The 12,436-nt window shown below is 42.6% G+C and overlaps 1 protein-coding gene across 1 annotated transcript in view; it reads left to right on the top strand.

Moving 5' to 3' along the window:
• The window catches only part of LOC122542470 (dual oxidase 1-like), a 115,139-nt gene that overhangs the window by 59,294 nt on the left and 43,409 nt on the right, over positions 1-12,436 (top strand). Inside the window, exons 18-19 of the mRNA XM_043680203.1 lie at positions 10,463-10,648; positions 11,809-12,034. Of these exons, the coding sequence (XP_043536138.1) occupies positions 10,463-10,648; positions 11,809-12,034 (412 nt within the window). The remainder of the gene's footprint in view (positions 1-10,462; positions 10,649-11,808; positions 12,035-12,436) is intronic.

Genomic DNA, 12,436 nt, shown 5'->3' with positions numbered 1-12,436 from the left:
ACCCCCACCCTCCTCTAGCTTATCTCTCCACGCTTCAGGCTCACTGCCTTTATTCCTGATGAAGGGCTTTTGCCCAAAACGTCGATTTCGCTGCTCCTTGGATGCTGCCTGAACTGCTGTGCTCTTCCAGCACCACTAATCCAGAATGAATGTATAAGGAGTATAGTAAAGGGCTGAGTATGCAGCCTTGCAGATACCAGTGTTGAGGATTACGGAGGAGATGTTGTTGCCTTTCCTTACTGATTGCGGTCTGAGGGTCAGGAAGTCAAGGATTCAGTTGCAGAGGGAGGAGCAGAGTCATAGATCTTGGAGTTTGGAGGTGGATTTTGTTGGAATGATGTTGTTGGAAGGGAACCAAAGTCAATAACTAGGACTCTGATGCAGATGTCTGTGTTATCCAGATGTTCCAGGGATGAGTGTAGGGCCAGGGAGATGGCGTCTGCTGTGGACCTATTGTGACAATCAGTGAATTGTAGAGGATCAAAGCAGTCTGGGAGGCTGGAGTTGATATGTGCCAAGACTAACTTCTCGAAGCACTTCATAATGATGGAGGTCAGAGCCACCAGATGGTAGGCATTAAGGCACATTGCCTGATTTTTCTTTGACATTGGGATGATGGTGGTCATCTTGAAGCAGGTGAGAACCTCACATTGTAGTACGGGGAGGTTAAAGATCTCTGAAAATACTCTCACCGGCTGGTCTGCACAGGATCTGAGTGCACAGCCGAGGGCTACATCCGGGCCTGTTGCTTTCCGTGGGTTCACCCTCCAGAACGCTGATCTGACCCCTGTGGCAGTGAGTGTGGGTATAGGTACACCCGAGGCTGTCAGGGGCAGGTGACACCATTTCACTGACCTTCTGATCAAAACTAGCATAGAATGCATTGAGCCCATCAGGGAGGGATACACTGTTGTCAGCGATTCTATTCAGCTTAGCTTTGTAGTCCATTATGTCATATTAGCCTTGTCACAGTCGATCTATGTTTGTGTGGTTAGTCTGGGACTCTAGTTTAGTTTGGTATTGTCTCTCGGTGTCCCTGATGACTTTGTGAAGATTGTATCTAGATTTCCTGTATAGGTCAGGGTCACCTGACTTGACCGCCTCAGACCTGGACTTCAGTAGGGAGTGGATCTCCTGATTCATTCATGGTTTCTGGTTGGGGTACACTCAGATTAACTTCTTTAGCACCACAGTCCTCTACACTCTTACTGATGAAGTCTGTGATGGTAATGGCATACTCATTTAGGTTGACCATTGAGTTGTTGATGATGGATCAGTCCATCGATTCCAAGCAATCACTTCGGAGCTCATTCATTACCTCAGACCAGCGGGGTACACCTTTCTGTACCAGATCCTCACACTTCAGTTTCTGCCTGTGAGCTGGGAGAAGGAGCACAATCTTATTGACTGAGTTACCAAAATGCGGGAGTGGAATAGAATGGTAGGTGTCATTGCTGGTTGTTCAGCAATGGTCCAGGGTGATTGGTGGGACAGGAGCCATGTTGATGATATCTTGGTCGCACACTCTTGAGGTTATCCCTCTTGAAGTCACTAGCTGTGATGAACAAGGCCTTGGGGTATTCCGTCATAAGGCTATTTGTGGCAGTGTATATTTCATCAAGTATGCTCTTTACTTTTATATGGGGTGGGATATAAACTGCTGCCAGGATAGCAGAAGCAAACTGCTGTGGAAGGTAGTTGGGATGGCACTTCACCATTAGATATTCTAGGCCCAGGAAGCAGTATCTTGCCAGTCATCATGTCCAAGCAACAAGAGTTGTGTTGATCAGGAGACAGACCCTGCCTCCCTTTGCGTTGCCCGAGGATGCTGTGCTGTCCATCTGGTGGATTGAGAAACCCTCAGGTTGTAAGGCACAGTCAAGTGTAGCAGGAGTGAGCCATGTCTCCGTAAAACAGAGCACACAGCAGTCTCTCAATTTCCTTTGGTCGGTGAGTCTATCTTTCAGCTCGTTCACCTTGTTTGGCTTGGACATTTAACAGGCATATGCTGGGGAGGGGTTCTTGAAACCGAGTTGTTTAAACAATTGTCAATTTTGTGGTTGTGTCAAGAAGTATATACTTGTAATATTTAAGTCTATAGTGAAATGTAAAGCTGAGTAAATATTGGCTCCAATTCAATCCTTCTGGCTGTCTGAATCATAAGAACAATTGTTGCTTTCTTTACCATGACATTGTTTCGAATATTTACTATTTTTCAAGCTGATTGGCATTCTGTCAATTATTGAAGGTATGTGGTCAAACCCTCTGAATTTAACTGAATTGAATTGAATTGAATTTATTGTCATGCATATCGAGGCACAGTGAAAGACTTTGTCTTGCGAGCAATACAGGCAGATCACAGAGTTATTAGATTACTGACAGTGTGGAAACAGGCCCTTCAGCCCAACAAGTCCACACTGACCCGCTGAAGCGTAACCCACCAGACCTACATTTACCCCTTCACTTAACACTACGGGCAATTTAGCATGGCCAATTCACCTAATCTGCACATTTTTGGATTGTGGGAGGAAACCGGAGCACCCGGAGGAAACCCACGCAGACACGGGGAGATGTGCAAACTCCACACAGACAGTTGCTCAAGGCTGGAATCGAACTTGGGACCCTGGTGCTGTGAGACAGCAGTGCTAATCACTGAGCCACCATGCCGCCCGTTATGTAGCATAGAGAAATAAATAATAGGTAACAGCAACAAAAACAAAAAACACAGGTATAGGAGTCCATTCAGTATTCTAACAACAGTAGGGTAGGAACTGTTTTGAAACCGGCTGGTGCATGTGTTCAGGATTCTGTACCTTCTCCCCGATGGTAGAGGTTGTAGAAAAACATTGTCAGGGTGGGATAGATCTTTGAGAATGCTGGCGGCCTTTCCTTGACAGTGGGCCTGGTAGATGGATTCTATAGATGGGAGGTTGGCTTTTGTGATTGTCCAGGCTGAGTTCACCAATCTCTGTAACCGTCTCCGATCTTGAATGGTACAGTTGCCATACCAGATATTGATACATCCAGACAGAATGTTCTCGATGGCGCACCTATAAGAGTTGGCAAGGGTATTTGTGTCATGCCCAATTTCCTTAGCTGCCTGAGGAAGAAGAGACGTTTTGGGCCTTTGTAACCAGTGCGTCCACATGAAGAGTCCAAGAAAGCTTGTTGTGGATGACCACTCCCGGGAGCTTGACACTCTCCATTTGTTCCACCTCTTTGCTAAATTGGTTTGAGAATTGTGTGAGCTACTTTCACTTGAAAACATTAGAGCCAGCAATGAGATGAAAAGAGACATTGATTTGATCCCAGAGTTGAACGGACAGAGCCCTCTCCCCTTATGCACCACAAGCCTACGATGTCAGACCGAGGCTAACGGTTTTATATTTGTCAGGAATTGCAATATGTTTGAGAGCAGCAACAGCATAAACAGACTGGAGGCTTGTGACCAACAGTGTTCCGCATTGATCAATGCTGGGTCCACTGTTGTTTGTCATTTATGTAAACAATTTGGATGAGAACTTAGGCAGCATGATTAGTAAGTTTGCAGATGGTGCCAAAATTGGTAGTAAAGTGAACAGTGAAGAAGCTTATCTAAGATTACAAAGGGCTCTTGATCAATTAGGCCAAATGGGCTGAGGAGAGGCAGATGGAGTTTTATTTGGATAAATGCGAGGTGTTGCATTTGGTAAAATGAACAAGGGCAGGACTTTCTCAGTTAATAGTAGGGCCCTAGGGAGCACTGATGAACAGTGAGACCTGGGGCTGAAGCACATAGTTCTTTGAAAATTGGTTCACACAAGTCAGGGTGGTAAAGAAGGCGTTTGGCACACTTACCTTCGTTGCTCAGTCCATTGAGTACACGAGTTGGGATGTCATGTTGAGGTTGTACAGAACATTGGTGACGCCACTTTTGGGATGCTGTGTACAGTTCTGATCCCCCTTATGATAAGAAGGATTTATTATTAAAATGGAGAGGTTGCAGAAAAGATTTAGGGGAATGTAACCAAGACCGAAGGGTCTGAATTATAGAGAGAGGCTGGATAGGCTCGGAGGGTTTTCACATGAGCGTAAGAGGGATGAGCTTATAGAAGTTTAGAAAATCATGAGGGGCATAGATAAGGTGAATAGCAAAGATATTTTGCCTAGGTTTGTGAAGATCAAAACTAGAGGGTGAGAGGAGGTGAGGGGAGAAGGTGAGGGTGAGAGGAGAAAGATTTAAAAGGGACCTGAAGGCCAACTTCTTCACACAGAGGGGGTGGTTATATATGTGGAGTGAACTGCCAGAGGAACTGATAGATACAAATACAGTTACAACATTTTAAAGATATTTAGACAGGTACATGAATGGTAAAGGCTTAGAGGGATATGGAGGAGGTGGGGACTGCAGATGCTGGAGAGTCAGAATCGAAAAGTGCAGTACTGAAAAAGGACAGTGGGTCAGGCAGCAACTGAGAAGCGGGAAAGTCGATGTTTCGGACAAGAGACCTTCATCAGACAGGGATATGGATAAAATGCAGATAAATAGGACTTGTTTAGTTTGGGGAAATCTGGTTGGCATGGACAAGTTGGACTGAATGGACTTATGTGCGCCCAACATTTAAAAACCAGGAAGTCTCCAGATTTGATTTGCTCACTGACTCACATTGCTTCCTGATCTAACAATGATTCAAATTTACATTGCTCATCCTTGCGTTCAAATCATTCGATGGTATCAATGCACCCTATGTCTGTAACTATCTGCAGATCTTCAACCCTCTGAAAACTCTGTCTTCTTTGAATCCTGTCATTGTGTGCAGCTTTGATTTTTAAAAAAATTTCAATCCAGAGTACTGGAATTCCTTCCTTAAACCTCTACAACGGAAGTGGTGGAGACTCGTACAATTGCAACAATTAAAAGGCATCTGGATGGGTATACGAATAGGAGGATTTGGAGGGATGCGAACCAAGTGCTGGCAAATGGGACTAGATTAGGTTGGAATATCTGGTCAGTATGGACGAGTTGGACTGAAGAGTCTCTTTCATGCTGTACATCTCTATGACTATTACTCTATCTCTTTACCCATCTCGTGTTTAAGGTGCTCCTGAAAAGTGTACAATCATCCCAATTGTATGATTCAATATTTCCTGATTGGTCTCCTGTGCAGTGTCTTTGGATGTTTCTTCTGTTTAAGGGCACTGTACAAGTGTAATTTGTGGCTTAAGCTTGACCTCGACGAGTCTCAAATGAATTGTACTAAATGTCTTGGTCCCATACCCAGATTGCTACCCATTAAACTCTGCTTTCACTCCATATATGGGAATTCTAACAAGGGCAACTATGGTTGGTTTTGTGGTCAGGAAGAGGAAAATCAATTATATCATTCTCCTAAGATGATGAGAAATTGCTTTCCCCTTGTTCTCCTTGTGGAAGTCCTTGGAACGAGAGTATGCAGTGTCCACCAATACTCTCAATCTCTTCAGAGAGAGGTTGGCGCTGCAGGGATGGAGTGCCTGGAAACCCCTTCCAACTCCATCTTGACTTAATGCTTTCCCTCTTTCCCCACCTTTCACTCACCTTTGGTGTCATTGTATTGCCTTTGAGAGGTTCTTCATGTAAATTGATAATTAATCAGAAATACGGATGGATACCATGTGAAAAGTAACATGGGTGATTTGGTGTTGGGGAGAAAAGAACATCGAGTTGTGCAAAAAAGCATTTCTGGATATAAAATAAGAAAAAGAAAGGAAAAGAAGGGGATAAAAGACAAGAAATCTGAACAGGGGTAGACCATTTGGCCCTTTGAGCCTGCTCTACCATGTCTCATCTCTAACTTCAATTATATTTTCATGCCCCCTTCACTCCTCCCCCGCCCCTGATTCCCTGAGACACCAAATTCTACTTACTTCATGTACTTGGTGATAAAATGTCCACAGTCCTCTGGGGTGAGCAGTTCCAAAGATTCACAGCTAGAAAGTCTTGCTAAAAATGTGGGCAAGGTCAAAGCTAGATGAAGCCAAAATGGGTCTCAATTTCCATGTTGAATAGCCAATTACCAGATTGTCAAGACTGAAAGAGTGCTGGAAAAATACAGCCAGTCAGGCAGCATCGGAGGACCAGGAAAATCGATCTTTTGAGCATAAGCTCTTCATCAGGAATCCTGATGAAGAGCTTATGCTTGAAACCTCAATTCTCCTGCTCTTCGGATGATGCCTGAGCTGCTGCGCTTTCCCAGCACCACACTCTTTGAATCTGATCTCCAGCATCTGCAGTCCTCACCTTCTCTTGGTTGTTAAGACTATCCATGATTGGCCATAGTATCAAATGATTCCCAGGGCCTATGGTTCTGGACTTCAGAAAGGGCAAGGGTTCACTTAGTTCACTTGGCTGGATGACCGGCACTGCAGAGTAACGCCAACAGCAAGGGTTCAATTCCTGCACTGGCTGAGGTTATTGTGAAGGACATTCCTTCTCAACCTCACCTGAGCATGGTGACCCTCAGGTTAAAACATCGCTAATCACCTCTCGCTGATGTGAAAGTGAGGACTGCAGATGCAGGAGATGCAGAGTCAAGGTTAGAGTGGTGCTGCAAGTGCACAGCAGGTCAGATAGCATCCGAGGAGCAGGAAAATTGACGTTTCGGGCAGGAGCCCTTCATGAGGAAACATTCCTGATGAAGAGCTCCTGCCTGAAACGTCGATTTTCCTGCTCCTCGGATGCTACGTGTCCTGCTGTGCATTTCCAGCACCACTCTAATCCTGATCTCTCGCTAATGGCCGAGCAGCTCTTTGGTCCAATAAGGACTCAAGCTATTTTATCTTTACTTCAGAAAGGAACCCTTTCTTCAGGAAAATGGGTGGCAAGCTGAGGGAGAAAAGCATTTACTTGAATATATGGTTTAAAATCCCACAAAAGCTCCAAATGTTTGCCAGATGGTCCAGGACAGAGTACAATGAAGTTCTTCATTAATACTGACAGCAGGATCTGCCTATTGTTTCATTAGGAACAATTCTGACCTTCCTGTGAAATATGACACTGGTCTATCTGAATGTTTTGTTGGGCTTCATAAAATAGTCAATAACAGTTTATTTGCTTTTTTAATGTGGTGTGCTATATAATCATATGGTTTTGTTTTTACACTGAACTGTCAGGTTAGTGCTCTCGAAAATGAAATATTATTCTGCTATTCAACTTGCAAAATGTCAAAGCTGCCCCACCTTATAAACTGATGTGTCAATATAAAGCACAGATTCATCAATTTACAAAGGAGTTGCCTAACTGGTTCTGGCCCAGTTCTGTGGTTGTTAGTCATGTAGCTAATGCCAAAGCTGACAATTAATTTTCTGATTTTAATTAATTAGCCAATTCAGAAAATGATGCGCTGACATTGAGATTAACAGTTTGAAGGATCAGTTTCTTTCAAGTCCTTTTTTCCAGAATGAAAATGTTCATTAATGGGATTAAAGTGTTTCTGCAAAACAAGCATTTATGGGCCATTCTGATTTGCTCTCGGGGAGATGTTGTTGAGACACTTCCTTGAGCTGAGCAACCCTACCGTGTTGTTAAGTCACAACTTCCATGGTTTTGATGGAGGACTGGTGATATACTTCCAGTTCAGGGCCGTGTCCGATAAGGAGAGGGATGTGCAGCTGCTGATGTGCCTGTGCTGCCCTGGTTCCTTTTAAGTAGTAGATGTCACAGATTTGCAAGGTTATGTTAGCACGGTTGTGAGTTTTAATTTCATTCTGGATTTAGAGTTCAAAAAGACTAAACCAGTAAGGCCGCTGGAGCTGGTTTGGAGTCGTGAAGCAGGACACTTATTGAGAAGGGCTGATGAAGGGCTTTTGCCCGAAACATCAATTTTCCTGCTCCTCAGGTGCTGCCTGACCTGCTGTACTTTTCCAGCACCACTCTGATCTAAACTCTGGTTTCCAGCATCTGCAGTCCTCACTTTTGCCACTTATTGTGAAGATTGAGAGAGGCACTTAACTAAGGTAGCAAACTGATAACTTAGTCATAGTCATAGAGTCACCCTCTATGTCGAAAAAAGTCCTGCATGTCTTTTTAAAATTTCTCTCCCCTCACCTTAAAGATGTGTCCCCTAGTCTTGAATCCCCCATCCTAGGGAAAAGACAACTACCATTAACCTTATCTATACCCCTAAGTATTTTAGCAAATTTTATAATGTTTTGATTTAACTTTGTCATGGTCAAGCAGGCTACTGTGTTTCAGGATGGGGTTTCACCAGCTTCTTCTTAAGAGCAATTAGGAATGGATAATGAATGCCTTGGCCCATCTTGTTATTTATTCATGAACTATACCTAGGCCAGCATTTATTTGCTATCCTTACTTCCACTTGAGAAAGTGATGGTATGCTTCATTACAGAACGACTGCGATCCTTGATTTATATGGATACCCAGAGTGCTGTTAGGAAGGAAATTCCAGGATTTTGAACCAACAACACTGAAGAAATGATAATATCGTTTAAAGTTAGAATAGTACCACACAGATGATGGTGTTCCCATGCACCTGCTGTCATTGCTCTTATAAATGGTAGCTATCGGGGGTTTGGAAGGTGCTATCAAAGGGGTTACTGAAGTGCATCTTGTAGATGATACATATGTTACCATCATGTGTTGATGGTGAAGGGAGTGTTTGTTGAGGATGATGGTTGAGGTGCCAATCAACTGGGATGCTTTGGGTGGTTTTGAGCCTCTTCATATTGAAAAGTTATTCCAGTATACTTTTAACTTGTGCCTTGTAGTTTGGATGCAGGAAACAAGTTACTCACTATAAAAGTACTAACCTCTGACCTGCTCTTGAGCTACAGTATTTGTATTGCTGGCCCAGCTTAGTTTTTGATCAGCATTAACCCCAGGACTTTTGTGTGTGATTCCGTGATAATGATGCTCTTGAATGTCAAGGGGAAATGGTTAGATTCCCTCTATTTATAGATGGTCATTGCCTGGAAGTTGGTTGGATGAATGTTACTTGCCACTTATAGGCCCAAATCTGGATGTTGTCCAGGCTTACAGCATATGGATACAGACCAGTGCAGATGCAATGAATCAAAAGGCCTTTTTTCTGTGCTGGAGATCTTTATGACTCAATGACCCATAATCATTTTGAACAAAATGGAAACAGATGTATGGGGAAAACCACACACCCTCTAGTTCCCTTCCAGTCACTCACCATCCTGACTTGGAAATATATCACTATTTCTTCAGTGTCACTGGGTCAAAATCCTGTAACTCCCTCCTGAACACCATTGTGCATCTACCTCCATCACTTGGACTGCAGCGATTCAAAAAGGTAGCTCACTACCACCTTGTCAAGGGCATCTAGGGATGGACAATAAATACTGATCCAAACGGTAATGCCCATATCCTGTGATTGAATAAGAAAACCTTCTTGTTATATGTGAAGTGGATTGTATTGGCTGAAGACTGCCATTTTTGATGTTGGAGCCTTCAGGTGGAGGCATTGATAGATCATCCCTTTGGCACCTATGATTGAAGATGGTATAGATGCTTCAGCCTTGTCTGTTGCAGTGATATACTGGGTTCCCATCATTGAGGATTGAAATAGTTGTGAAGCCTCATTGTCATGTTAATTATTTAATTGTCTATCACCATTAATGGCCAGATGTGGTAGGACAGCAAAGCTTAGATCTGATCTGTTGGCAATGAGATCTCTTAGCACTGTCTGTTGTACACTGCATTGCTATTTGGTGGCAGAAATTTTCACCATTAACTGCAATTCAAACAACTCAATGTGTCATTATACGAATACTGTCATCTGAAATCTTCCAGTGATTCTGTAAGGTTTATATTATTGCATGTGTTAAACTTTTATTTTCAGAAGTTTACAACCTTGAGCAACATTCTTGTAATATACAAAAACAGGATTTGCTGGAAAAGCTCAGCACGTCTGGCAGCATCTGTGAGAGAAATCAGTTAACGTTCCAGGTTAAGTGACCCTTCCTCCGAAGTGAGGAAGTTCTGAGGAAGGGTCACCCGATCCAAAACGTTAACCCTGATTTCACTCCACAGATGCTGCCAGACCTGCTGAGCTTTCCCAGCAATTTCTGTTTTTGCTTCTGTTTGACAGCATCCGCAATTCTTTTGGTTTCAATTTAACATTCCTGTAATCATGGTTTCGATATCACAGTGCACAATTTTGATTTCTACTCTAGGAACTTAACAACAATACAATCATTTCAACCGTTTATGACATATTAAGTCTGGACGGTCATGAAAGAAACGTCTGTTTATGTCTCAACATTGCATGCACATTTTCCAATGAAGTTCCATCAATGCTTTTATTGTGACATGTATTACCCTCCCCATCTTTTATTTACTATTTGTATCTTAATTGACAGATGTAGGTTTCATCTTGGTTGCCGTCATCGTCACAGGAATATGCATGGTCTTTAAGTGGCATCTCATGAATCTAATCTGAATGCTACATCTTGCACACAGGTATTGATGTTTACTGGGGAAGAAGATCGTGCTAATTTTGTGGAAGAATTGACAGCACATCTCCAAACGCATCGCGTAACTCCACTGATTCATGAAGTGAAAGAACGGACGCTTTTGAAAGAAGCAGTGACAAAGCAGCAGCGGATTAAAATCTTAGATACTTTCTTCCGTCGTGTATTTGCAGAGGTACCGTTCCAGTTACATGAATTGCACCGTTTAAATAATCCTCTTGGTCATGCGTAGTGTTCTATTTGTTTCCACTTGGTACTACAATGAAATAGATGTACAGTTTCTCCAGATATCATAAGGAATTTTAAGTCATGGAAAGCTGTGATTATTCTCGTTCAAGGTGTTTGTCTTCATTAACAAAGTCAGGAATTTATTTTTGTTTTGAAGTGAGTAAAACTTCATTGTAACAGGGTGATGCCAGGTTTAACCCATTATTGGTAGTTTAACAAAATTGGTACGTTGTTCCAGCTCACTCCTGGCTGATCTCTCACATTCTCCACTCTGTAAACGTGAAATCTTCCAAAACTGCAGTTTAAATCTTAACTCAAGTTTTTGCCCTCCCTCTTTTACTCACAGATCTACATTGGTTCCCAGTCAAGCAACATCTTAACATTCATCTCTTGCATTCCCTTTAGCTCCACAACCCTCTGAGGTATCAGTGCTTCTCTAATTCTGGCCACTTGTGTATTCTCAGTTATATTCAGGCTACTATTGGTATGCATACCTTCAGGCCTAAGATTTGGAATACTCTTCCTAAATTTCTTTGTCCCTCCGCTTCACTTTCCTTCATCAAGACACTCCTTAAAGCCAAAAAATAATTTTTGGTCATCTGACCTAATTCCTTCTTTTATGGCTCAGTATCATGTATCGTTTGATAAGGTGCCTATTCAGCAGCACTAGCTCATACACCAGACACATGCATCACACACTGCACCTTCACCAACTATATACACCCCACACATGCACACACGACACAAGTACAAGTTGCACACCACACGCACACCATGTACACTGCCCCATATTGTATTCACCCACATATATGGGAAGTTTCGAAGACTGATCACTAAACCAATTTGCAGAACTAGTTGAATCAAGAGCATTGAGGCATGTAAATTATTGTTAAGGATTTTTATGGTGTTGTGCTTATTACTTCAATGTATACATTAACATTTTAATTGTAAATAATTTAACAAATTCAGTTAAAAAAAGAAAAAGGCTATGCAAATGTTTATCTGATAATATTGTCAGCAGTAGTAATCAGGGTCATGTTTTATCTACTTTTATTCAATGAAGAGTAGAAAATGGATTATTCTATACTATCTTGTTGCCACATTTAGGTTCTGGAGATTGATGGTTCAGATGCTGGTGACTTTGATATTGAAAGTTCAAAGAAAGCTAAAGAGTCCCTGAAGTGTGAACTGACTACAACAGAGTTTGCAGATGCATTGGGACTAAAGGAGAACTCTATGTTTGTGGAGCAGATGTTTGCTTTAGCTGACAAGGATGGAAATGGCTACCTATCTTTCCGGGAGTTTCTGGACATCTTTGTCATCTTGATGAAAGGTAATCCAGAGCTGAGGACATGACACCTATTTGAAATGTCATTTGGACGTTTGCTTTGTCTTGAAGGCATTGACGATTGACCGATAGAGGTGCCAGTCACAAAGCCTGGACAATGAAGAAAATGTCCTGTGCTATGGCATCTGCACATTCATGTGTATCCTGAACACATTTGTTCCTGCATTGTCGAAACTTCTCTCAAAACAGAAATCTTGTTGAGATTATATGGAGGTTTAAGGTAAGGGGCAGAAGGTTTAGAGCAGATGTGAGAAAAATCCTTTTTACCCAGAGGGTGGTGGGAATCTGGATCTGTAAGGGTGGTAAAGGCAGAAATCCTCAATACTGAGAAGTGTTTAGATGTGCATTTGTGATGCCAGGGTGTACAAGGCCATGGGCCAGGTGCAG

The sequence above is a fragment of the Chiloscyllium plagiosum genome, chromosome 40 (assembly GCF_004010195.1).
Source record: "Chiloscyllium plagiosum isolate BGI_BamShark_2017 chromosome 40, ASM401019v2, whole genome shotgun sequence".
Classification (NCBI taxonomy): Eukaryota; Metazoa; Chordata; class Chondrichthyes; order Orectolobiformes; family Hemiscylliidae; genus Chiloscyllium; species Chiloscyllium plagiosum.
The sequence above is the reverse complement of the archived record's forward strand: the minus strand, read 5'-3'. Positions and strand labels throughout refer to the sequence as shown.